This window comes from Camelus ferus, chromosome 1 (genome assembly GCF_009834535.1).
Source record: "Camelus ferus isolate YT-003-E chromosome 1, BCGSAC_Cfer_1.0, whole genome shotgun sequence".
Classification (NCBI taxonomy): Eukaryota; Metazoa; Chordata; class Mammalia; order Artiodactyla; family Camelidae; genus Camelus; species Camelus ferus.
In genome coordinates, this window is record NC_045696.1 from 51088639 (window position 1) to 51116411 (window position 27773).

At 35.7% G+C, this 27773-nt stretch overlaps 1 protein-coding gene across 2 annotated transcripts; it reads right to left on the reverse strand.

Annotated features, from left to right (window-relative positions):
* Nucleotides 1–1352: 1352 nt before the first annotated feature.
* Nucleotides 1353–27213, reverse strand: NAA50 (N-alpha-acetyltransferase 50, NatE catalytic subunit). 2 transcript variants are annotated; one of them, XM_032479337.1, is made up of 5 exons: nucleotides 26900–27213; nucleotides 6574–6710; nucleotides 6026–6145; nucleotides 5511–5577; nucleotides 1353–4362 (listed from the first exon to the last, which is right to left on the reverse strand). In XM_032479337.1, the coding sequence occupies exons 1-5, from the start codon at nucleotides 26905–26907 to the stop codon at nucleotides 4185–4187; spliced, it is 510 nt and encodes a 169-aa protein (XP_032335228.1). In that variant the 5' UTR covers nucleotides 26908–27213; the 3' UTR covers nucleotides 1353–4184. The 2 variants fall into 2 exon arrangements, with proteins under 2 accessions (XP_032335228.1, XP_032335235.1); XM_032479344.1 differs by having other exon boundaries at nucleotides 6574–6707; nucleotides 26900–27183.
* Between the last annotated feature and the right edge of the window lie 560 nt (nucleotides 27214–27773).

A 27773-nucleotide genomic window follows, 5' to 3' on the forward strand; every position in this document is an offset into this window, starting at 1 on the left:
CTCACCACTCCTACTCACTACAGTACCCAACTTCCCAGGAATGTTCACATCACACAGCTAGAAAAGCACCTATCTGGGAAATGGATTAGTGTTATGAGCCCACCTAGCTGAAAAACTCAATTATAAGAGCAGAACTATTAGGCCCACTCCCTATTTCTTTAACATTCTGAATAACAGCGCTTTCTAACCTTCATTTAGCAAATTAAGCCCTTTAGAAGAGTCTTTTCCAACTTTCTTGCTTTGGTTGTCAACAAAGTCCAACATTTTCTCCAAGCATAATGTGGTAGCCAGGTCCACTGATCTCCACCTTCTGGTATTAATATCCTGTGTATTCTCCTCCCAAACTGTACCAGGCTGGTACAATAGTTAGTCTGTGTAACTAACGAAATATGGCAGAAATAATAGGTATGTTATTCTGAAGGTAGGTCATACAAGCGTATGGTTTCTGCTCACTCTCTTGGATCACTTGCTCTGGGGCAAGCCAGCTGCCAGCTGTTAAGACAGGCAGCCCTGTGGAGACACCCACATAGTGAGGAACTGAGTTCCTCCAATAGCCAAGTGAGTCAGTCATCTCAGAAGTGGCTCACCCAGCCCTAGTCAAGCCTTCAAGATGATGTAGCCCTGGCTGACAGTTCTGTAACCCGATGAGACCTCAAGCCAGAGCCATCCAGCTAAGCTGCCCTTGGACTGCAGATTCAGAAACTATATACGACGATAAATGTTTGTTGTTTTAAGCTGTCAAATTTTGGGATTATGTGATTAAGACACATCTGACAAAGATCACCCATTGTTTCTTGAATGGAATAAGCAAAACTCTAATTCTAACCCTTTTTACTAAGATATTGAGTTAATTTTGTTAAAGACAAAATTCTAAATTCATGTTTGTTTGATACTCAGAAAAAAACTTAACAAATAATTCCCAATTCATTCAACATAACTATCCTTTCTCACTGTTGAGAGAAAAAAATGTGAATATACATTATCTGTAGTCAATGTACAATGCTAATTAGATGACAACCTAAGGTGTCAGTTTTTTTTTTTTTTTAAAACAACAATTTACTTTCAAAATATAGCAGCAGTTAAGACAGCTCTTTAGATCTTATATTTTCTCTCACTGGGACTGAACTACAGATTCTGGGCAGTGTTTGTAGCAAGTTCCAAATGGTCTGAATTAGGAGGGTCTGATTACACTTGGCCTATTTTAGTTAGTTTTAAAGTTAGATTTTAAAGAAAGGTGAAAATAAATAACGTAGTATGGGCAATAGTAAACAGTGACTACATAATAGTTGCTGATCTCAGAATTCAACACAAAATGGGGTTTTCTTTGACATTTACCAGACATCACAGATAACTACCAGAACATCACATAAGTTTATTTCAGATGTAACAGCAATGTTAAAATCAACAAGTTTAAATCTTAACTGCACCAAGTAAACTTAGCCATTTAAGTATTTTTAAAGTTATTCCCTCCAAAAAACTGAGGGAGCTTTTCTTTTCCACCCCACATACCATGGTTTCCCAATAGTTCTGTTTTTGGAGGACTTTCAATTGATGAATAAACTGCTTTGGGGGTATTTCAGAACTTCTTTCCCCAAATGAAAACTAATCTGGACAAATTATATATTGCATAGATTACTCAGCAGATTCTTTTCTTTAGAACCTCAATGCAACTACCATACAGTATAATTTTTAACCTATTTGCCCCACAGAAAAAACTATCTGTCCTGAAAAAAATGATGGATATATCCTGTGATCTTCCAGTTAAAAGAATTGTTTTACCTCACTGATAATTTTTATCATGTTTCAAAATAACCAACTCAACATGGGACATTATTTCAGTCTTTACTGACCCATAAGCATATGAACTAGTGCCCAGCTTCTACCTTTTCTACATCCTCCTCCTCCATTAAGTGGATGGAATTAATATAAGTTTGAAGTAGGACAATTATCCCTTTACAAACATTTACAATTTAGGTGAAAGTCATTGACTAGTGTGAAAAAAGAAACACTATGATAGGGAGCCTACACACTCAGTTCAAAATTTTATATTTTTTCCTCCATAAATAACATGTACTTAATTGTCATGAGGCAGCTATTCGGTTTTCAATAACCACATTTAGGGATACATTCATAGGACTGAGTAGATAGTCCAGGTGAAATGGTTATAGAAATAGAGGCAGTGTCATCTCACAAAACTCATTTATATATCAAAATCTATTATGATATCTGGACATTTACAAAAAGGATGAATTCTTCAAACTAATTATGCCTTCTGTAACTCAAGCACTCTTCTCTTGGCAAGAGCAAGCTGAAGCTTATCTATGAAGGTAAAGGTGCTTAATGCTAAATTTTTCTAAGCTTAGACTTGGACTGCTTAATAATCTGACACCCAAGAAACCAGCATAGTCTTTCTACATTTTTACTATCCTAAGATTAGAACCCTATAAACTCATTCTTCAAATATCTTCCTTTTCTATATTATTCTTGGCACTCAACTAAGACTGTTGAAGTCTACTATACCTTGTACTTTCACATTCTCAAATAAGAACTTAAGATCATAAAATGTGCATAAGCATCATGTAAAATAATTTTGTCACTCAACATATTTGGAGAGATGAGACTTTTATGCCAGAATTTACATAAGAGGATAAATATTATGAATCAATCTTCCTTTCAAAGTCAAATGAAAATTCAAGCCCTGTGCATTGTTTTAATTAAGTCTAATGAAAACATTTCTTGGGCCACCAGTATTGGCAATCTAGAAAATTTTAAATATTGGAGATGGGACTATGGAGGAAAACATGAAAATTTCAAATGTCTTCTATCTTACAGAAAGTTATCAACCTGTCAAAGCTACTCCCTATGTGCCAGAAAATGATCGGACATAAACCAGTCCCGTCAGTAGAGGAGGTCACAGTGACATTTGCGTTATTAACACTCACTTTTCCAAGAATAGAAGCAATATGTTTAACAATCCCCACTCCCCCAAATCCTTAAACTCAATATCATAGGCACAGAATGTAAGCAAATCTGGGATGTTCTCCAACAGATAAGCAATAGCACAACTATGTTATTCTCAAAAATACTGTCTAGATATTCTTTCCTATATAATCAAATGCTCAGTGGCCACACTTCTAACAGCCTGCATTAGCTGACTTTAAATGAATTTATTGTGTCACAAGTCCATCTAAGCTTCCTTTTAGGTATTTTTAAATATGTCCAAGAGACAATACCTGTTTCAGGTTTATTTAGGGGCATCGATCTATAAGGACATCAACTCCATTTTTTAAGGTTAGACTAACTATTGTGGGTTTACTGAAGAAAAAGGACAGGAGAAAAAAAAAAAGCGAATCACAACAAACCTCTTTAGGTTAGTTAAAGGACTTATCTCTAGCTGGGATATTAAAAAAAATTAATCTCACCAGCCCACACTCTAAAAGTTAATGCCACTAATAACAATCAACAGCAGGAAAAGTAAACCTGCCAACAACCAGCCCACTCATTAGCAAAAAAGCAGTTTAACTCAAATACTGAGACCAAAGTATAACACTACCTACCCAAACTGTCCCACCCACCCTCAGCCGCCAGCAAGGAAGGAAGAAATAACTGCTGAACAGAACAAAATAAGCTTAGTATTTCTTACAAGGATAACAATGGTCCAACTCCTGAGATAATACTCAGAAGGACAAAAGGTGGAGTGAAGGCAATGTACAGGGATTAGTATCCCACAAACAGTCTTGAAACATCCAAAGTACCACAAGCACACTAAACTTGTCTATGAATTAGAGGACAGGATATTGCTGCTGCTTCTTTTTGTCCTTTGAAATATACAATACTTTGTAGACTCTGCCCTTCAATGTGAAAGCAGGACACTTAAGGAAAAAGAAATTGACACCCCAATTTTGAGACCATATATCTTAACTGTGAAACTAAACAGATCTATACCTTTTCCTTCCTACAATCAAAACACCTCACAAAAATAGGAAAACTAAAACAACCCAAACATGATTAATTTTCAAAGTCCTTGAAAGTTTAAAACTTTTAGCGAAAGGGAAGGAAGGAAAAGAGGAAAAACAAGAATAAGGAAGGGGGAAGGCTTTAAAAGAAAGAGGGGGGAAAAAAATCAATGGGCCTCTCTTTTATTTGGCGACAAGCAAGTGCAAGAAAGTTCATTTGTAACTTGTTCAGTTGTCTGTCTTTTGCACATCTGCGTTCTGGCCAGAAGGGACTTTGAGGTTTTTCTGCAGCACATGAGCATCTGCAGGCTCTATTCTCTTATAGTAGTTCTTCTTTGTCTCAATAATCTCAAAGCCAAACTTCCTGTAGAAGTCAATTGCAGACTCATTGCTGATCTGGACATGCCTGAGATATAACAGGGCAACAGAAAAAAATAAATAAAAATAAATTAAGATTCCATCAGCTTTTGTCTGTCCTTCACAGATAGCTTCAAATTGGTTGGCACTGGAATACCGCAGATATTTTAGATTCTCTTTAGTAATCAACAAAGATTTAGGTATTCATTTCAGGGAAACTTTTGATAACAAATTTACACTTCTAACTCTTAACATTTGCAAGACAGCTGGCTGAGATTAGGAAATGCAGGAATAGTGCTTACTCTTAAAATCAATCAAGATTGGGGGAGGGAATAGCTCAGTGGTAGAATGCATGCTTAGCATGCATGAGGTCCTGGGTTCAATCCCCAGTACCTCAGTTAAAATAAATAAACCTAATTACCTCCCCTCCACCCCCACCAAATCAATCAATCAATCAATCAGTCAGTCAGTCAGTCAGTCAAGGTTAAAGTACCCTAGCTATCATAACATTTTGTATTGTAAGGGGAGAAAGATTCCTGTAATAACACATAAAAAACAAACAAAAGACTAGGGTCTCAAATGCTTGAATATATCCTCCTTCTGACTGATAAAAAACATGCTAGATTTTGATAGTAAATAATTTGTGCTTCCTCAATTACTCCTCAAAAGAGCATTATATAATTTACTCTCTCCTCTGCCAAAGTGAAAACGAGAATAATCTTAGTATCTGTACTTTAAAGACTCCACAGTTGTGATCTCAGCCTTGGCTCTGAGGTCTCTTAAGATCCAAGTACAGATCAGCTAGGTACTCTCTGACTTTGACTATTAAATTCTACTACTAACTGAGCATGTCACTGAGCCTTGAGCAGAACTCAGAGAGTGCAAACAGATGGCATGAGAAAAGTAATATTAATGGTATTAATTTCTCAAATGATGAAGACTTGAATTTTAATCTTGGTTTCACATCTGTGAGTTTGGAGCTCCCACTCCAACGTAATAAAGCAAAACGAGAATGTTTATCTCCCAGGCTCCTTGTCTATTATTAAACCAAAACAAAATAAACTTCTAACTACTACTTCTATGGTATTTCCAAAAGACAATGAAATGAGTGACTGGATTTTAGATTTTCTTGTAAAACTTTTCATTGCCAATTTATTAAATTCTTTAGATAAGAAGATTAAATATGACTTTACTTACAGATAGATGTTGTCAAAAGTGCCATCTTTTTCACAGATGTTTAAGACATGATTTAACATTTTAGTTCCTATTAACAAGACAAAGAAGTAAGTAATCTCATAAAAATCAATCTTTAAATTATATACATCCAACCCCCACCTTGACACTTACTGAGTCCTAATAGAATCTGAGGTAAACACTAAACATCCTGAATTTCCAAAATTGTTCTCTCTACATTACCTACTGTGTTTCAAACTGGTAGCAGAAAAGCAATCTTTATATACAGCCCTTCCAGGAAGAAGGAAAACAGAAAAGGCAAAAAGGATATTAATAACAAATATATAAAGGGCTTTCGATTGAATTACGTTAACAAATAAACAGTTCTTTTTCACCTTATTTTACAAGTAATTCAGTATCCCTTTCCCAATATTCCTAGAAGAGACAGTTTGACTTACTGGGTCAGAAACTGTAGCAATGTACTTATGTTTCTTTGAAGAAAAAAATAAAAACAGGGACAAAAACACAAACAATTTTACCTATTCCTAGCCTTCGGTATGGTGCCAGACATCCTAGCGTCATGATGTAAAGTCTCTTCTGGTTCTGTGAATGATCCACCCTACAGCATACTGCACCTACTGCAATGTCATTGAAATAGGCTGCCATGGAAAATATAAAGATACAAAGTTCAACAGACAAAATGACACTTTTTGTTGATTTTTTTCCCCTCCCTTTCTATAAGGACTAAATTGTTGCTATCAGCATTAAATTTTATCAGCTACTTTGAACATCAGTAAGCCTCAAAAATATCCCATACCTTAAGAATTTAAGCCTCCTCTAGAGTAAAGTTAAATATGTGAAAATACAGACATAGCCTAAATAAGAAAAGATATTTAGCATTTCCTTTTAAAATTCAAGTATGTTATCTTGATTTTTCTCAGAACTTGGTCAGCCCTATTTTCTCACTTGTTGTAAAACTAGGAGATTACATCAGTTAACTGTTCCCCTCCCCATATTAAAAATTAGAGGTGAAGAACATGAATAAACAATTGAAGGGAAGGGGTGGGGGAAGAAAAACATATCATACCAAGTTTTGCTAGCTCGCCAACCTCCAGCACATCTTTGTAGAACTTGTCATTGTAGCTGACTGGAAAGATGACCTGGTTTAATCTCTTCAACTGTTTAATATTGTGTGGTGTCACATCTCCCAGCTCGATCCGGCTACTGGAACAAACCAAAATGTACTCAATAAAATATAATTAGCTTCATTTGTTAAGATTAACATATTAAAAGGGTACAAAGCCTTTTTTACATGATTGATAAATCCAACCCTTTCTTAAGTGATTTTCTATTCCTATGAAGATTTCCACTTTTAAGCAGATTTTGCCAGTCATTCCATCCAGATTCCAACTCATAGCTCTTATACAATTGTATATATTTAGAGACAAATACAGTAAACAACAATTACTAAGAAGGCCAGAATAATATTTTCCATAAATGGCAAAATTTTCAGAAAAACTTAAAGGTATCTATTACTGATCAAAAAGAGTGACGATACCTAATTGGCAAAAGGGTGGCAAATAAGATTTTCATACTCTGCTGGCAGGGATGAAAACAGATACAGTATCTCTGAAAGACAATCTAGCACTAAGTACTAAAAAAAAGTCTAAAGAGTATACATCTCCTTTTGTCCAACGTATCTCATTCTAGGAATTTATTCTAAGGAAATATCAAAATATGCAAATACCATGCATATCAAATAGAATATACATTTGACACAGGAAACACACACATCAGAGTCACATGGGGTGGTATTCACAATCTAGACTCCTGGATCCCATCCCATACCTTCAGAAGCAGAATCTCTGGAAATGGAACATGGGAATCTGTATTTCAAAAACAAAAAAATCCAAACAACAAACCCCAACCTGAAAACTACTTATCAAGAACACAACAGTAGCATTGTTAAGAAACCATTCTTAATCAAAACAATGGGTTCCATGGGAAAAAATTAAAACTATAAAGTTACAGACTCAGTAACAAAGTCATTTTGCCTACAGAGCTGTCAACAAAAGAAATTAATAGCTCAAGTCAATTTCACTATCATAAGCTAAAGGTTGATCAAAAGTGACAAGACAAACCTAAATAGAATCTACATAATTCTTCTTCCTATTACCATTAGCACTATTATTAGCTACTTATATACATTATTTGCCTTCTTAAAAATTTTAACAGTGGGTGGTAAAAATATTTAAAGAAAATGTCAAATCAAAATAAAAATGAGTTCAAAAATAAGTAAAACAATCTAATGCCAACCAAGCAGCTAGGAAATGATATAGGTTCTACCACTAGGTGCTAGTTCTGGATCAGAATGGTATTAGTCAATAGCAGGGAAACGCAAACAATACAATCTAATTAATCATTTACATCATATGCACATAGATTTTGAAAACTCTCTGTTGGAGAAATGACTAAACAAGAGGGTTAATCATCACACTTTTATAATGGTAAAAAAGAGAAAAAAAAAAAAGAAATAGAAGGATCTGAACGTCCACCAATAGGGGGACTATTAATGAAATAAAGCATGATACATTTATATTATTAGCATAGTAAGATGCTGATATACTGGTTCCTGGGGGAAAAAAGCATATTCCAAACATATATTTATATATATTTCCAACTTTTGTTAATATACACAAAAATGTTTGAAAACATATTAAAAAAATGTGTAGTTAAAACTGTAGATAATTTCCACGTAAGTAAATATGCAGTAACTATGGCCTTTCTCCAGAATATTTGAGAACTAAAATGAATTCTCTTTCTGAGATTCATGTCTTCCTTAACTAGGTTACATCTCATTCACAGAACAACTTCCCTCTTCATTAAGGTACATCCTGGCTTTCTCTTCTTTAAGGCTGAAGTAAACATTTCATCTTAAAATACAGGATTCCTTAAAATATAGGGATCACATCTTACCTAGTCTATTTTTGTTTTTTAAAGAGGATTCCGCCCATTTAGTTAATTAACATAACCATCACCTCACTTCTTATAGCTGGAAGTTTGTATTCTTTTACCAACTTTTCCCTATGTCCCCTACTCTGGCAAGCACTTTTCTACTCTTTCTATGAGTTTGACTCCTTTTTTTTCCCCCCAGATCCCACATGTAAGTGATAACATGCAGTATTTACTTATCTTTCTTTATTTGGCTTATTTCACTTAGTATAATGCTACTTTTTAATTTATTATTGCATCACAAATTGGGTTCAGTAATTTTTAAAAATGTAATATAGCTCATTATATTGATTATACTTAGAACACACCATTTAAAAATTACTCCACTGCACTTAAAAGCCAGTGTCTGACAATAGTCAAGACACAGAAGCAACCTAAATGTTCATCGACATGACTGGATAAAGAAACTGTGGTATATTTATACAGTGGAATACTACTCAGTGATAAAAAAGAATAAATAATGCCATTTGCAGCAACATGGATGGACCTGGAGATTGTCATTCTAAGTGAAATAAGCCAGAAGGAGAAAGAAAATACCATATATCACTCATATGTGGAATCTAAAAGAAAAAAAAAGGAAAAAGAGGACACTAATGAACTCATCTACAAAATAAAAACAGACTCACAAACATAGTAAACAATTTTATGGTTACCGGGGAAAGGGATAAATTTGAGAGTTTGAGACTTGCAAATGATAACCTCTGTATATAAAAACAGATTAAAAAACAAATTTCTTCTGTATAGCAGGGAACTATATTCAACATCATGTAATAACCTTTAATGAAAAAGAATATGAAAACGAATATATACATATACATGCATGACTGGGACATTGTGCTGTGCACCAGAAATTGACACACTGTAACTGACTATATACTTCAATAAAAAATTTTAAAAAACTGATCAATAAATAAACTAAGAAATTTTTAAAAAAGCCAATGTCTGTATTTTAAGAATGACTGAAAAATTACATTATGAAATCTAATAGTAAAACAATAAAGGAAAACTTAACAATCTAGGAAGTTAAGCTTCTAAATTATAAGTGAAAGAACTTGTTTTTTTTAAAGGTTTAAGAATAATTTCTAGGAAATTACCATGTTTCAAGTATATTTACAGTTTTTTAAAGGACCACAACCAGGTTATTTCTTGATTTCATACAGAAGGTGTGGTAGACTGAAACTAATAAAAGTTAAGTACTAAAAAAGTTTCCATTAAGGGTGGGCAGATCAAGACTAAATATAGAACACAATATTGAATCTTTAGGGAATAAATAGCTTAATCTTTCCCGCCTAATTAAAAAGAAGTATGTCTTGATTAAAAAAAAAAGTCCAACACCATAGAAATGAGTTAGATGTACTTAGTCTTCTAATATCCTTTTATGTACATATATACAGATATTTTAAATTTGAATATTGTTTGGTAGCCATTTAAGAAAGAAATTTATCAAGTTTGATTATTAACAGACTGTCAGCCTGTGCTAGAAACATAATTTCAAAATGTCTATTAAATATAACTTTGTCAGCAAAATTCGCCTTCAAATACAGTTTAACTTTTGTGAACATGATATGTCTGATTGAAATGGAACACTTCTGTAATCCTGATCACTTAGCTCCAAATTATTTTAAGATGTGGATATTCTAAATATATCAGAGTAATATCATCAACTTGTAAATATAATTCAGCAAAGAACAGGCAGTATCAAAGGCATAAACATAGAGGGCTATGTAGAAATGTCAACTAAATGAGAACATCACTTGACTGTAAACAACCAAAAAGCTTTTAAAAGTTAAAAGAACTTGATTAGAAAATTAAATAGAGATTTTAAAAATTCTACCCGTGGATCTAAAATTTTCTAGAGTTCTTAAGAACATAATAGTTGCCTATTCAAAGCATAAGTCAGTTGTACTTCAATAGATATTTGAGCAGCTATGAGTTAACACATGGAATGCAAAGGAGTTCCTACCTAGCAGGAAATAGGGGTACACATAATGCAAAGAACAAAAATAATACTATAATGGAAGTAACTGTAGAAAAAGTAGTGAAGGATGAATAGGAGTTTGTTATGTGGGAGGGCAAGAATTTCAATCTAAGGGAAGGGTAGAACAGGAACAAAATAGCAATCATGTGTTCCTGAAACTAGAGGCAGTTTGATATGGTAAAACAAAGTATGCCTTGTGTAAATGTGGAAACTGGGGCTGGAGAAGAAGGAGAACCAATTTCATGCTACATGTTACTTTCTTACTTCCTTTAAGTCTCTTCAAATGATACTTAAGAAGTCTTAAGACCATACGTATTTGAAAATGTTTTAAGTTGATGAATCTATCCTTTTATCATTTTGCAATGTCTCTCTTTTTGCTGTAATATTCCCTGCCTTAAAAGTCTACTTTGTTCATCAATACAGACATACCATTTTCTTCTAAATAATGTTGTATGGTGTATCTTCTACCATCTTTTTACTTTAAATGTCTGTGTCCTTATATGTAAAGTGTGTCTTTTTCATAGAGATCATCATGTTAAGTGAAGTAAGTCACACAGAAAGACAAACATCATGTATCACTTATATGTGGAACCTAAATAAAGATACAAACTTTATTTACAAACCAGAAATACACTCACAGACATAGAAAACAAACTATGGTTACCAAAGGGGACAGGGGAGGTGGAGAGATAAATTAGGAGTTTGGGATTAACCGATACTTACTACTGTATATAAAATAGATAAACAAAAAAGATCTACTGTACAAGAAGGATCTACTCTATAGCACAAGGAACTATTCAATTTCTTGTAATCAGCTGTAATGGAAAAGAATCTGGAAATGTATTTATATATGTATGGATATGTACAACTCAACTGCTCTCCTGTACACCTGAAACTAACATTGTAAATCAACTACACTTCAATAAAAGAAAAAAAAAATTTAAAGTACATCTTTTTGTAAACAGCATATGCTTAGAGTATTGTTCTTTTAGTGTGACAGAGTATTTAGTCTGTTCAGATTTAATGTAATTATTGGTTGCATTCTATTCAAGTCTACCAGCTTGTAGGTTTCTATTTGTACCAACTATTAGATGTTCCTTTATTTTCCAGCCTTTTGGGGGATCGATTTTCCTTCTTAGCTTAGAAAAAAAACTTTTAATAGTTTATATAAAATTAAATTCACTTTTTTAGGTGGAGAGTTCTGAGTTTTGACAACTATGGATAATCACACCTAACTACCACGATTATCAAGATACAGAATGGCTCTATCACCCCAATAATCACCCACATGACCCTCTGTAGTTCAGCTCTACCACCATTCCCAGGCAGCCATTAATCTGTTTTCTCATTCCCGATAGTTTTGCCTTTTCAAGAATATCACATAAACAGAATCACACAATACACAGCCATTTGCTAGGCTTGTTTCATTCAGCATAATGCTTTGAGATTCACCACACTGTTGTATCAACATTCATTCCTTGTTATTGCTCCATTGTATGGCTGTACCATGGTTTATCTTTTGGTTGAAGGGCATTTGGGTTATTTCCAGTTTTTGGAGATTATGAATAAAGTTGCTATAAACAAATTTCTGCATAGGTTCTTGGGTAAACATAAGTTTTTCTTTCTCTTGAGTAAATACCTAGGAGAGTTAAGAAACTTTCAGTTGCTCTGCATCTAAACCAGCATTTGGCACTAGCAACTTTTTAAATTTATGCCATTCTAATAGGTGTATAGTGACATTTCACTATGGTTTTCATTTGCATATCCCTAAAAAATGATGAACATCTTTTCATGTACTTTTCTGCCACCCATATATCTTCTTTGGTAAAGGAGCTCTTGAAATCTTTCGCCCATTTAAAAACGAAACAAAACAAAACAAAACAAAACAAAACAAAACAAAACCAAAACAAAACAAAAACACCCTTGGTTCTCTTATTACAGTATACTATGAATACATGTCCTTTGTAAGATAAGCACCGAGCTATACCGTCCCGACTGCATGTGGGGTTTTTTTTTGGTGGGGGGTGTAATTAGGTTTAGTTATCTATTTTTTTCTCTTTGAAGTACTGTGGATTGAACCCAGGACATTGTGCATGATAGGCATGCGCTCCACCACTGGGCTATATACCCTCCCCCTTGTACTTTTTAAGCTATGTATGTCGCAAAGGATTTCTCCCAGTCTGTGTGACTTTTTTTCCTTTCTTAATAGTGTTTTTTAAACAGAAGTTATACATTTTGATGAATTTCTTTTGAGGATCATGCTTTTCAAGGTCATATCTAAGAAATCTTTGCCTAAGCCAAGGTCACTAACATTTAGATTTTTGTTTTCTTCTACAAGTTTTACTACATTTAGGTGTATACGCCTCCACCCCTTATATCCCTCTCATTGATTTTTCTCTTAAATGGCCTCTTGAGGTATGATTTATAAACTATAAAATTCACCTGTTTTAGAATATGAAAATGAATTTATGTATATTCATGTATGACTGAAGCATTGTTCTATATACCAGAAACGGACCCAACATTGTAAACTGACTATACCTCAATAATTAACAAAATTCATCTGTTTTAATTGTACAATTCAATGGCTTTAGACTATTTACAAAGTTGCACAACCATCACTTCAATTAACCTGTAGAACACTCACATTATACCCTAAAATCCCTTGCAAACATCTGAGACAAATCCCCTTTCTTACTCTAAGCTGGCCAATCTACCTTCTATAGACTTATCATTTCTGAACATTTCATACAATATATGTGATTTCTTGAACTAGACTCCTTTCACTCGGCATGTTTTTGCGGTTCATCCATGTTGCAATTTGTGTCAGTAGCTGAATAGTATTCCACTATATGAATATACTACATTTTGTTTATCCATTCATCACTTGATGGACATTTTAACTGTATTTACTTTGAGATTATAAATAATGCTGCTATGAATACTGCATACAAGTCTATGTGCAGACGTGCTTCAGTTTTTTTTTTTTTCTAGTAGATAGCTAGAAGTGGGACTGCTGGGTTGTATGGCAAATATGTTTTACTTTTTAAAGAAACTGCCTTGGTAGACAGAATAACGGCCCCCAAAGTATGTTCATGTTCTCATCCCAGGAACCTTTATTAATATATTATTTTATATGGAAAATGGACTTTGCAGACGTTATTAAGACCTTGAGATGGGAAAATTTCCCAAACTTCGTGGGTGGACCCACTGTAATCGCACAGGTCCTTAGGAGTCAGAGATGATGATGTGATAAAAGCAGAGACGAGAGATTAAAAGATGCTATGCCGCTGACTTTGAAGACAAAAAGGGTCATGAACCAAGGAATGCAAAGCAATCTGTAGAAGCTGAAAAGGCAAAGAAACAGTTTATCATCTAGAGACTCTAGAAGAAACAATCCTGTTGTATCAATTTCCTAGGGCTGCCTTAACAAATTACCACAAACTCAGTGGCTTAAAACAACAGAAATGCATTCTAAGTTTTGGAGGCTGGAAGTCCAAAATCAGAATGTCAGCAGAGCCATGCTCTCTAGGCTCTGGAGCAGAATCTTTCCTTGCCTTTGTCAGCTTCTGGTGGCCTCAGGTGTTTCTTGGCTTGTGGCAGCCTAACTCTAATGTCTGCCTTTATCTTCACATGGTCTTCTGTGTGTATATGTTTATGCTCTCTTATTCTTATAAGGACATTAGTCATTGGATTTAGGCCCACCCTAATTGAGTATGATCTCATCTTTATTACATTTGCCAAGATCCTATTCCTAAATAAGGTTACACACTGAGGTTCCAGGTAGACATCAATCAGGTAGGCTATACCTACCTTGATTTTAGCATAGTGAAATCCATTTCAGACTTTTGATCTCAAGAACTAAGATAATATGTCCGTGTTGTTTAAGCCACTAAACTTGTAGTAATTTGTTACAGCAGTAACGGAAAACTAATACATTGCTAAACTATTTCCCAAAGTGGCCACATCATTTACATTCCCACTAGTAATATATTAGGGTTCCAGTTTCTCCACATCCTCACCAATGCTTTTTATTGCCTGTCTGTTTACAGCTATTCTAAGTGGTGTGAAGTGATAATTTCACTGGATTTGCATTTCTCTGACTAATGATGCTAAAACATCTTTCCATATGATCATTAGCAATTTATGTATCTTCTCTGGTGAAACGTCTATTTAAATCTTTTGCCTATGGTCTAGGCCTGGGAATAAACCTAGAATTTTTGTTAAGTCATTAAGAAAATTCTCATTTTAAAATTGAATTGCTTATCTTATTGAGTTGCAAGGTTCTTTACATATTCTGGATACAAGTCCTTTGTCAGGTATATAATTTACAACTATTTTTTCCCAATTTGTGGCTTGTCTTTTCATTTTCTTAACAGTGTACCATACTACTGTAGGTTGTTACTAATAGGGGAAACTGGGAACTATCTGTACTGTCTTCACAAATATAAATCTAAAACCATAACTAGAACTATTCTGAAGTAAATTTGTTTTTTTTTTAAAGGAAGAACTGTCAGATTAAGAGATGGTGAGACATTTCAGCCAACTGCAACATGAGGACCTTTATAGATTCCGATTTAACAAACCTATTTTAAAAACACATCTGTAAGACATATGAGAAAAACCAAATACAGACCAGGTATCAGATCACAATATGGCATTAGGTGTAACAGTACTGTAGTTATTTATGATATTACCTTTAATACTAAAACTCAAGAGTAGAAAGCACTTGAAGACTCATTTATTCTTTACTATCTGAAAGAACATAAGGAGGATAGAGCTTCAAACCTTTAACAAACTACAACTTCTCTATTTCCAGCTGTACCAAACTTTCAGTTTATAGAAGGGAAGCTGAATGAGATGAGAATAAGCCTTCCATACTGATACAGACCTAATCTTCTAAAGTCAGCAGTCTCTAGCCTGTCTTTGTCTTTGGTGTAAATGGCTACATGTCGTGACTTGTGTTCCTAACTGAAACTACAATGTCCCTTGATATCCACTGGGGACTGGTTCCAGTACCCCTTGACGTACCCAAATCCATAGATGTTCAAGGCCCTTATGTAAAATCGCATAGTACAGTTGGCTCTCCATATGATACTGTCAAACGCTTTTTAGAATGATCATTTTAAAAAAATGCATTTATGTAACAGTTTAAATGCCACCTAATGTGACTGGATGCAATGCTGCCATTAAGTAGATACAAATAATTAGCAGAGAGAATGAACATGGACCTTTTACATTAAGTTAATTTGCAAGGAAAGAATTCCCTTTTGTAACATCGCTTTAATAGTTGTTTCCTGGAATAGAAATAAATAATGTACAATGTACATCCTCTGATTATGGGAACACATCACATTACCAAGAATGTCTGCAGTGAGAACATGTGAAAACAGAACTATTAATACTTGAATTTTAGGGGTAAAAGAGTATGAGCCCATAAAGGTGTCTGAGAAACAACTGTCAACAGAGTAGGGGAAAAATCTGGGGTAGTAGTGTTGTGAAAGTCAAGAATGGGTTCCAAACTTGGCTATATGGCAGAATCACTTTGCCAGTTAAAATTTCAGATTCCTACATTCTACCTTGGACTCTTTACTTTTATAATAAGCATGTTACTTTTACCACACAAATTTAACACCTACTCAAATTAATAAACTTCCCACTGCATGTGTGTAGATTTCTAAGTCCAAGGGGTCTGATGAGGGACATAGAGACTAAAGATGGGCATAGACAAGTGGAAGAGACCACTGGAAAAAATATGCTATATGATCAGGGTGGATTTCACATAAAAACGTTAAACATCTCCCTTATGCAAGCAGTACAGTATGTTATACTATAGCTTTAATGTGTGTAACATAGTACTGAGGAACTGACTCAAACTGGCCCGACTCTGAAGCTGCCTTTAAATCACTACACTGACTGCTTGCTTCAGATAAGATTTCAATATAATTTAACAATATAGACTATCTTAATTTATCAGTTTAAGACCTCTACTCTATAGATAAGCTCCAAATTCCTGGCCTAAAGGTTAAATCAGCTGTGTGGCCACACAAATTTGACTCAATAGTTTTTTGCTTTTTCAAGTTAAGTTGGTTGCTAATATTTAAATCAGAAGACTTTACACAGTCTACATTTCTTATCTTATTTTACTCATTTACCTTTGTCTGCTTAGTCCCAGGTTCCTGTTGGCACTAGAGTTCACAACCCTAACTAAAAAACTGAAGACAGTAGTTGTTAAAGAAACTAAGTCATTCTCTTAGCTCAAGTAAACGCATGTGACATTTCATTTTCCTTGTTTTTCAAATCTGTAAGAAACCCCAATGCATCTTCATACCAAAGTTTTTAGATAGAGGATCTAAAAGAGAGGGTCAGGCTGACATAGCAGAAGTATGCATAGAAATATGAACCAAGTCTTTAGATCTGGAAAACACAGCTACTTGCCTCCTACTTTAGGGAGCCCATTAATTTGTGTCAGCATCACAACATTGGTCTGTTACTGAGTGGAATCTCATATAGTCTTAGCACTTACAATATGGTAGTAGGTTTATAAGAACCTTTGGCTTATAAAACAAGCAGTGTGATAAAATGAGGTAATGCTTGTTAAGTATTTAGCACAGCAATATCAGCTAATAAGCACTCAAATGTTCCTAGCTTTCAAAAGTAACATCAATTATGGCCACAACTGTAAAAACTATATTTAGTAGCAATATTCTGAAAGGCCACAAGATGGAGATATGACTACACTAAAGTGGGTCTTTTTATACAAAGTATGAATTTTAAAGTAGTTATATAGCAAAAAGAGAAAATGATGTACAGAAAAAGCTTGAAGCTTTTACACTTTAGATGGGTATTTAAGTGCACCTTGGTACAAAATTTTAGTTCCTTGGTCACTTGTTATGATGAATGTTTGATCTGGAAGGGATCTTAGAAGCCACTGGTTCTACTCCCTTTCATTTCAGATGATGGAATGGAGACAGATGTGCCTGGAGTTATACGACAATTATCAATAAAGCCAGAATCAGGCCTTTGTGAATTCCCACTATGGTGCATTATCAGCCACATTATATGACTTCCTTCAAAAGAGTCTTCTTTACTCCTCAAGGTTAGGAGAGAGAAATACCTAACCCAGAACACTTACCTAAGGTGTACTGATAAAAGGTATCTGTATAAAATCTAAAGTCTTTTAGCAAGGATCAAAGCATGTCCAGGGTCCTTTAATAAAAAATTTCAAGAGGCTTAGAGGATAGATTATTTTTTTTCCTAGCTAGCAGTAATCTGGTTCTAAATACTTGCCTTCAAGCAAATTGCATGAAAGAGTTATACCTCTAAAGTATAAATTCCTTCAACCTAAAAGTAAGCCTACTCAGTGTTTATCAAAGCACAGCTTAAATATTAACTGCTCATGAGGCCTTAACCTGCCATCTTGCTGATTTCCACCTCATCTGAACTATGGTACATAGTAGTACTCTTCCATGGCACAGAACCTCTGCACTGACGAAGTGTTTATTTTCAATCTTACCTCTTCTATCAAACTACAAGACTTAGGAAAGGACCTCAAATGTTTCAAGGAACTAACTTACTTTAAGTAAATCCAAGAATCTCTAGGCCTTTACTATAACTGAAAAACTCTCACCTCATCTATATTTTAGAGCAGAGTTTCTCAATCCTTGTACTATTGATATTTGGGGCTGGATAATTCTTTGTTGTAAGGGGCTTTCTGGAGCACCGTGGGATGTTCAGCAGGACCTCTAGCTTTATCCACTAGATTCCAGGAACCATCTCACCCCATTGTGACAACTAAAAACATCTCCAGGTATTATCAGATGTCTGGAGTGGGGTGATGGGAGGTGTGCTACTCGTTGAGAGTCACTGTTCTAGTGGTTTAGCAGGTATCAAAAAAAAAAAAGTGGTGGTGAGTCAATCATTTCTCCAAGCTACATGACTGCCAAGTATTAGGTGTGTAAAAATCTCAGCAATTATTTGACTGGGTACCAGAAGTGCTAAATACACACAAGGACAAAATATACTCAAGGCTATACCCTAAAAAGAATAAAATTACTCTGAAAAATTTTTTCCCATGTTCAGTATGTTCAATTAAGAGAACTCTTTCCCAGCTTTGGCTTTTCCCCTACTATCAGCTAGGTGTTAATGTTTTTACTTCCAAATCTCTGAATTCAAGCACATATTCCCAATTGCTTACTGGGTATCTCTGTAGGAATCTCAAATTCAACACAACAAGAACAAAACTCATTATTCTCTATCAGAAATTAGAACATCTACCTCTATTCTCTACCTTGATGAATAGCCTCATGATTCATCCAATACAAAAATTTAGTTTTAGATGTACTCTTATATCCCATTTTAATCCCTATTAATTCTGCCTCCCAAATATCTTCATAACCTGCTCCTATATCCTCTGTCTTAGCAGTATGGTTCAGGCCATCATTTCAACCCAAATTGTAATAGCCTAATGAAGGGGATTAAGACTAGATCCAAGGAGACAAAGCCATCACAATGCAGTCAGAATAATCCTTCTAAAACACAAATCTGACCACTTTACTTCTCAGCTTAAAATCTTCCAAAAATTGCACACGATCTACAAAGTAAAATTCACTTGGCCCTTCATCACCTAGCTGTGGCCCCTGGCCTAGGTGTCTTCCCTCCCTCTCCCTCCCACATTGTTTTTTGGCCATATAAAACTACTCAAACCCCTAGAACCAACCAAGCTTTATTTCCTTCTTCACTCACCTATGTGTCTGTTTTATACTATACTTATTGATACATCAGTAGACTATGGATCCTATCTGAGAGCTGTTATGAGGATTACACAAGAATCATTGCCTCGCACATAGTAGGTACTTAACAGTGGAGGACAATACATAGCTATAAAAAAAGTAAAAGTGGCATGAAGGGGAAGGATGGGAGAGCAGGTCTCAAAAAGCAGACACAAGAGCAAAATGAAGAAAGCAGCTTAAAAGAGAACAATTCATACATGATTTCAAAGTTTTATTTCTTGGTATCATAGAAAGCTAGAGCTGATAGAAACCAAGGATGGCAAACATGTGGCACACATGCCATTAGTAATTAATGACATAACCTTTTTTATTATTATTTTTTTGCAGTCTGAGAACTCATCAAAGCTTTCATCAGATTAAACACAATACTGATAAGACACTATCCACAGATTAGAACTGACACAAAAACTTGAATCTTTGGCCTTTCCCATTCAGATTCAAGTTGTTCTCTTTAAAGACAAAGAAATAAAGGCCCAGAAGTCAAGGAACTTATTAGTGACTCTACTGATAATTATTATTGGTGGCACACTGAACTATAAAATGTGGTTATTTCAGTTCAAATGTTTTGCCTTATAAGTCTCCTTTTTGAAGATAAATTATAGAACAAATAATACACTATACAGACTGTGGGTAGGGGGAACGCAATATATCTTTAAACATACTTTAGTTTTCTGGAAAGAAAAATAAGAAATGTTTAAAATGCTCCCAAGTACAAAATATTTTTCTTGCTTACCCTAGTTTAACAAGCTCTACATATAAATAATATTCTTTCTAATGATTTGGGTCCTATACTGGCACCACTGACAGTACTTACTAAAATTTGAAAGTCTCAATCCCATTTTCTAAAGTACATTTTGTGTTGATAAATGCTGGAGAGGGTGTGTAGAAAAGGGAACTCTCCTACACTGCTGGTGGGAATGCAGTTTGGTGCAGCCACTGTGGAAAGCTGTATGGAGATTTTGCAAAAAAACTAGGAATAGACTTGCCATATGACCCAGGAATCCCACTCCTGGGCATATATCCAGAAGGAACCCTAATTCAAAAAGACACCAGCACCCCAATGTTCACAGCAAAACTATTTACAATAGCCAAGACATGGAAACAGCCTAAATGTCCACCAACAGATGACTGGATAAAGAAGTTGTGGTATATTTATACAATGGAATACTATTCAGCCATAAAAATGACAACATAATGCCATTTGCAGCAACATGGATGTCCCTGGAGAATGTCATTCTAAGTGAAGTAAGCCAGAAAGAGAAAGAAAAATACTGTATGATATCACTCATATATGGAATCTTAAAAAAAAAGACAAACAAATAAAAACAGAAACAGACTCATAGACATAGAATACAAACTTGTGGTTGCCAGGGGAGAGGGAGTGGGAAGGAACAGAAAGGGAGTTCGAAATTTGTGGATACTGACAGGTATATATAAAATAGATAAACAAGTTTATACTGCATAGCACAGGGAAATACATACAAGATCTTGTGGTAGCTCACAGTGAAAAAGAATGTAACAATAAATATATGTATGTTTATGCATGACTGAAAAATTGTGCTCTGCACCAGAAATTGACACAACATTGTAAACTGACTATAACTCAATAAAAAACAAAAAAAGAACGTTTTGTGTTCTGTAATTTGAAGTCAAAAAGCAATCAGTAATCGAATTAAAAACCGGGAAGTTATGTAAGTAAGTTACATCACAAAAACATAAAAATGGCCAGCAAAAGTGGGAAATGTCCAACTTCACCAAGTAATCAATAAGAAAGAAAGAAACAGAAGGAAAGAGAAGGACCATTTATCACCTGATCAGGACAGTAAAACTAGAGTTAAGGCTATATGTGTATTATGTCCTCTAAACCAACTTGAAAAGAAATTGTTACTTCTATCATTTGTAGAAATACTCAATGTATGCCACTTATCCTAGACAAAGGTAACTTATACCACCCATGACTAGAATGACAGCCACAATGTCTTCCTCCATTTCCTTGAGGTTTCTGCAAGTTCAGCCCTTGGAAAAGAGTACACTCTCAAAATTGCTACTGTCTTTCTGGAGGTCAACTGGAAACAAATATCAGAGCTTTAAAAATGTCAGTACCTTCTGATCCAAAAAATTCACCTCTAGTGAATTATCCAAAATAATTTAGGATGTGTATCAAGTAGTTTTATATACAAGCATTCACTACAGCTCTATCAAGGACTGAGACAAGAAACCTGAACTTGGAAAACAAGGTTTTTTCCCTTAAGAACCGTTTCAGCAGTGACAGGGGTACGATACAGGGTGTACCAGCTCAGGCAAGGCAACTATATACTTCTAATCCCCTCCCCAGACAAGATGACTGGATTACAGTATTTTAATCTAAAAACAGGAGTGGTCTCAGAATCCTTTACCACAGAGATATAAACAGCCACACCTTATATTTACCATCTGGGAACTAGATCCTAAGGAAGGAGATTATGTTTTAGACAAATTTGGTTTTTTCAGGGTCTAGCACAGCACAATCTAAGAGAAATATAATTTGAGTTACATAATTAAAATTTTTTTAGTATCTATAGTAATAAAGACAAAATAAAACACATGAAATCATGGCAAAACGTAATCAGAATTTAAATTAATGTTTTATCTTTAAAAAATCTTTTTTTCACACTAAGTCTTTAAATCCAGTGTGCATTACACTTACGGCACATCTCAATTCAGATGCTAATTTTCCTTCGAAATATTTTATCTGTACTTCCATTTCATAAAATTCATAGTAGGTTCACATACCCAAGTTGTTCCAAACATACATAAAATCATCAGTTTTAAATATTAACTTAAAATTTTAATTCAGTTTCTCATTAACACAAGACACATTTCAACTGCTCAATAGCCAAATGTAGCTAGTCACTACTGTATTGGACAGGACAGGACTAACATTTTGCCAAAAAGGTAGGCACTGAATGGCATATGGGAGATGATGGAAAAGAAAAACACAAGAAAAAGCAGTGTTTAATGATAGCACAATAATAATTTTGTAGTTATTAAACTATAATCCATACAATTCTCACTTCCATGAAGAAAAAAATGTTTCTATTGGTTACTACTGGTATCCTAATGGTTTTTGTAGTCTGTGCTTTTTTTTCCTTTCAAACACATAAAACTTTACTTAAAATATGAGTTTAATAAATGCAAAGTCATACCACATGACAGGAAGGGGAAACAATTTTATAAATCCGTCTAGCTTCTCTCAAGTTCACTGGTAAATTAAACAAGTTAAATTAAAATTTCAATGTGACTTTTTTTCTAAACTTAACAAAAATCATTCCAGAAAACACCTGAAAGAATAAACAGTTGAAAATAATTGAGAAATTTTTGAAACTAATGATGAGGATTTGTTATTAAATACTTGGACAAAATATCTGTTGTGTGTATATAATAACATGTAACCAAAATTTATAATATGGAAAAAAACCTTTTATGACTTAATAATGAAAAAGCAACCCAATTTAAACATGGACAATGATTTAAACAAAGACTTCACAAAGGGATATGGATAATAAACACATGAAAAGATGTTCAACAGCGGTTGCCATTTGGTAAATGCAAAATAAAACCACAATGAGGTATCACTACTCACATACTAGGATAGTTAAAACTTTAAGAGACTGACAATATCAAGTGTTTGCAAGTGTGTGGAACAATCAGAACTGATGTGCAAAATGGTGAAAGCACTTGTGCTTTAAAAAAAAAAAAGAAAACAGGGGCGGGGGGAGGGGATAGAGACAGGCACTCAGTGGTAGAGTGCCTGCTTAGCATGCATGAGGTCCTAGGTTCAATCCCCAGTACCTCCATCAAAAAAAAAGTAAATAAAAAATTTAAAAAAAGAAAAAGAAAAAAGGACAGCCATTTAAATAATTGAGAAGGTATATCTTTTCAGTTGGCACAAAGCTGGAAGCCATAGCTAATACTGGGAAGAGAAAATTAGGAGTCAAAAGGATTTCCACAGGCCAAAATAGACAATATAGCTATTAGTTTGGTCTGGCAAAAGTACTGGCTTTGAAAGATAATTCTTTAGACGGGTGGCCTTTAAAAATCTTTTCCAACCCACAAATTCTTTATTATACTTTGTTTTGTTTAGAACTTTACCAAGAGCTGTCCACAATCTGGGGAAGAAATTACAACACTGATGGCAACAAAGCATTACTCACCAAGGCACACATCTGAATTGGTAGTAAATGTATTTTCTAAATTATACAATGATTTTATTTATAGACAGATGCAAACATCTTATGATCTGTGGTGTAGATGTACTTGCTTATTTGCATATTGAAATAGGTATCTTATTACAATTTACTTTCCTTTTATTTCTCCTTTATATTAGTTAGGACATAAATTTTTTAAAATTGTGGTACAGATAGATTATATCTTACACGAATTCATCTCAACATAGCAAGGGGACAAAACAAAGTGTTTGTTAAAGTCCACTATCTTAATTAACATCCCACAAATTACTGGATTCACAGAAGCAACACGTATGAATTGCAGGTTTACTGAATTTCCTGAATCCACTTCAGCCTCACTAGCCTTTTCAGTTTTTCCTGAAAAAAAAAAAAAAACAAAACCCAAAACCAAAACCAACACTTTTTTATTGAAGTAGAAAATACACATGGTAAAGAGCACAAATCTTGTCACAGCTCAATGATTTTTAACATATGTATACACCCGGGTAAATCAATGCCCAAGGTAAAGATACTTCACAAAACTCCCTTGCGTCCCTTCCCAGTCCATAAACATTTCACTTACTGTTCTATACTATATTATTGCTGTTTACTTTCCTATCTTTACTTTGTTCATATGTATTCACATCTTGTTAAAGACATTTTCATTAGAACTAGTTTACATCTCTTTACTACAATTGAAGGGGAAGTGGATTCAGTTTTACTTTATATTATATTGACTAATTACATTGCCATCTCAGTCATGGCTGTGTATGACATACCTTCTTGTTTGAATATAACCTTTCCCAGAGAGGAACAACAGATAAAAATAATCAGCTTACCATCCACAAATTCAACCTACAACGTCCCTGGTTCATAAAAACAAGCAACCTCAGTAAAAAGGAAGTAACATCTTGTAATATATCCCAAATTTCTAGACCATGCATATAAATACATGCAGCAATTAATAACTGGAAATTTATCTACTACGGAGGAAAGGCAAATACATGCCAATATCATGGAATGTCCCACTGCTACTAATAAAAACTAAAAATATGAAGAAAAAGCAGGTAAAATGGTAAGTTTTTAAAGTTTCAGAATGGTAGACAATATATGCAACAATGTAAATATTTAAACAGCAGACTAATTCAGAGCCAGGAGTTCTGCATGTTTCCAATTTTAGATATTTCTATTCAACTTAAACTTCAGTTAGCTAAATATATGAAATAAACACAGCAAATAAAATTTCATACAAAAACCACATAATCAGGACCACTTATGTTTCATTTTCACGGGCCTTTACAAATCAAGAGTCAGGACTGGTAACACTGACGACCTTGTTCGGGGTGATACAGAGCTTGAACTCAAGGAACTTAAAATCTTTTAAATAACATCCACTGTCTTCATTTGTTCAGTGTCTTAAGGACAAGACTTACAACTGGAAAAAATTTTTAAGTCCCATCTTAACTAGGATTTAGTTCATCTGTGAAGTTAAAGGGACTATTCCTGCAAAATCATCTTGGAAGTTTACCATTAAGAACATAATCTTAAATTCCCAATCGTAAGAGGTGATAGGAACTAGTCTAAAGGACTCTATATTTTAGGCATAGTTGTTAGCATAAGGCACAGATTCAATAACTATAAATTTCCACTAAATTCGGCAATTATTCATTTTTGAAGATTTGTCTCTATCAGGTTGTTACATATAAACAACCAATTTAAATAAAAAGATAATTGCCTCATGAATATATCAACAGAAGGTAGACTGTGAATAATACTGCTTCTTGACCCCACTCCTATTACCAAGTTAGTACCAAGAAGAACATTGCGTCGTAGACAGACTGAGCTAGATCAAAGATATGGGATCTAAACATTCCGAATAATTTAAGTTCCTCCTCTTTAAATCTATGCACAATCTCAACACCAGTAACTCTTCAGCCTCATTTTTATCACTTTAACAAAGACAAATGAGTACTGAGTGCCAATGAGAATACAAAAACAAGTAAGAAACTGCATCTATACTCAAGGAGGAAAAAAAAAAAACTCGCCAAATTATACTGGATCATATATAAAATAGCCAAACTTCCTAGATCATGATTTAAGTGCAGCACATACTTCCCATATCCCTCAATTAATATCCTGATAGGAACTCTTTAGAACTTGATGTAGAATAAAGCAGGTACTGTGAAAATTTCTTCATGATTTCTAAACTTTAACACAAAACACGCAATTCAACATCACAGTGAATTTCCAGTATTTAAAGCAAAATCAGAGTAAAAGAATCACGTTACAAACATTAGGTCAAATTCAACTTTCTTGGACCTCTTCTGCGACCTCACTCACACATACACACCCAGGCAATATTCAGACCCTTGTTTTAGGCAATATGTGATTACTTCGAACACTGACTTTTATTTCATTCTCAAAAGGGCTGCTGAATAGTTTGAAAAGCTTCACTAACTCAAAACACAGTTACAATTCTTTAACTGACTTGGTATAACAGCAAAAAACTCAGCCATCTCAAAAAGCTTTTAACATTGGTAAGATTCCATTTCTTTCTCTAAGGAGGGTAAAGGCAAGCTCTAAAATGGCTAATTTAGTCAATATTTTACAACACCATGTTATGTAAATAATACCTTAACAGTACGTAATTCAATAGTAAGGTGACATTTTATCCAAATGGAACAGTCGAACCAAAATAATCCCCAACTGTATCCAAAAGGAAACGTGTGAAAGAATATAAACTTTACCAAACACCTGAAGAAAGCTTCATAGTAACCAAGGACCACCTTGAGGCACAGGGGCAATAGTGAACTGCTGGAGCAACAGCTCCACCTACTGATCAACAATACTTCCTTAAACATTTTGGCACACCCCAAGTCTACAGTGCTCACGCTCTCCCCCTCCTCCACTCGCTCTGACCCAACCCAAATCCAGTTGAGTCACTAGCTCTTAATACTCATCTCCTCGCTCTTTATTCCAATTCCTTCTCCGTCCAGAAGGTTCTGTACGGCTTCCAAGTGTGAATAAACCCGAAAAGTGTCAAAGACCACAGTTCTCAGTGTTGAGCCTGGATCTGAAGAGGACAACCAGCCCGCTCCACTTGGAGTGGCGGGCTGGGGGTGGCTCTACTGTCTGCTCTCCTCCGGGGTAGGAGGCCCCACGCATCTAACGAGAGCTTTTCCCCGCGGCCCAATCCGCTGCTGGTCTCCACTCAACCCGCACTCGTCCTCCGAGCCCAAATCTTGGGTTCCCCGGTCGTGCCTCAGCTGGCCCTTCAGCCCGCCAACAGCCGGAGTCGAGCCTCCGCCCCCTCAGTGAGCAGAGGAGCCCAGAAACCTCCCTCCGCCGGGTCTTCGCCCAGTCTCTCCCTTCCTTCGCAGCCCCTCTCCCCCGCCAGTCGGGCCCTGCCCGGCTGCCCTTCCTCACCCTTTCATCTTCCCCGCCTGCTGAGGCCGTTGTTACCACCGATATCAACGCCGTTGTCGTCGCCGCCCTGAGCTCTCCGCGCCCTCAGCTCGGGCCACTCAACCCCACCAGCCGGCCTCCTCGCCTCGAGCAGGGAGCTGAGAGAGTGACGGAGGCCGCGAAAGTCGAGCGCGGCCCTGCGTCTCCGGAGGGGGCGGGGGTGTCTCCTGCCGCCGCGCTGGGGCCGCCGCTTCTCCACACGTGCACACGGGGCACTTGCCTCCCGCCTGCCGCCGCCGCAGCCAGCCAGACCCGCTGCCGCGCTGTGACCTTTCACCCCGCCCCCTCTGCGCGCCGGCGCGTCGGCCGCCTCGCGCGCAGCCGCACTGCAGGCCTCCGCGCACCCTTCCCCCTCCATCTCAGGACCTCCATCTTTCTACTGGGTTCGGCCCTCTGGCGTCATCTTCCTCCTCCCATCCCTTACGACACAACTTGTGGGGCTGGCCCGGTAGGCCCTGGCGGTAAAATCCGGATTTTTCCACCCCTCCCTTTCCTCTCCCACTTCTACAAGATCAGTCTTCCCCGACCCAGTTCTTCCCAATTGGTAGTCTCCAGAATGACCTTCAAACGCTCCTGTCTTCCTAATAAAATTTTATAAAGCTGGTTCTTCTAATTGTAAAGAAGTCTGTGGAAGACTTAAGTAAATGAGGTGATTTTAATACAAATAAACTTAATAACACTTGGTCGGATAACTTGGCTTCCGTCCAGCACGTTTCAAATTCTGGTATCACGTGACTGCCTCAAACCTTTAAGCCTGGGATTTTACCGGCGGGCCCCAAGGGGACGGAACTCCATCGCCATTTCCGGTCCCTAGATCTTGGCGTGTACGTCACTT

What these genes read in the sequence shown, in the direction of transcription:
- NAA50 (XM_032479337.1), bottom strand. An exon ending in TGGCGAGCTAGCAAAACTTG is followed by an intron (nt 6,146 to 6,573) that starts GTATGATATGTT and finishes TTTCCATGGCAG; the next exon opens with CCTATTTCAATGACATTGCA. An exon ending in ACTTTTGACAACATCTATCT is followed by an intron (nt 4,363 to 5,510) that starts GTAAGTAAAGTC and finishes GTTATATCTCAG; the next exon opens with GCATGTCCAGATCAGCAATG.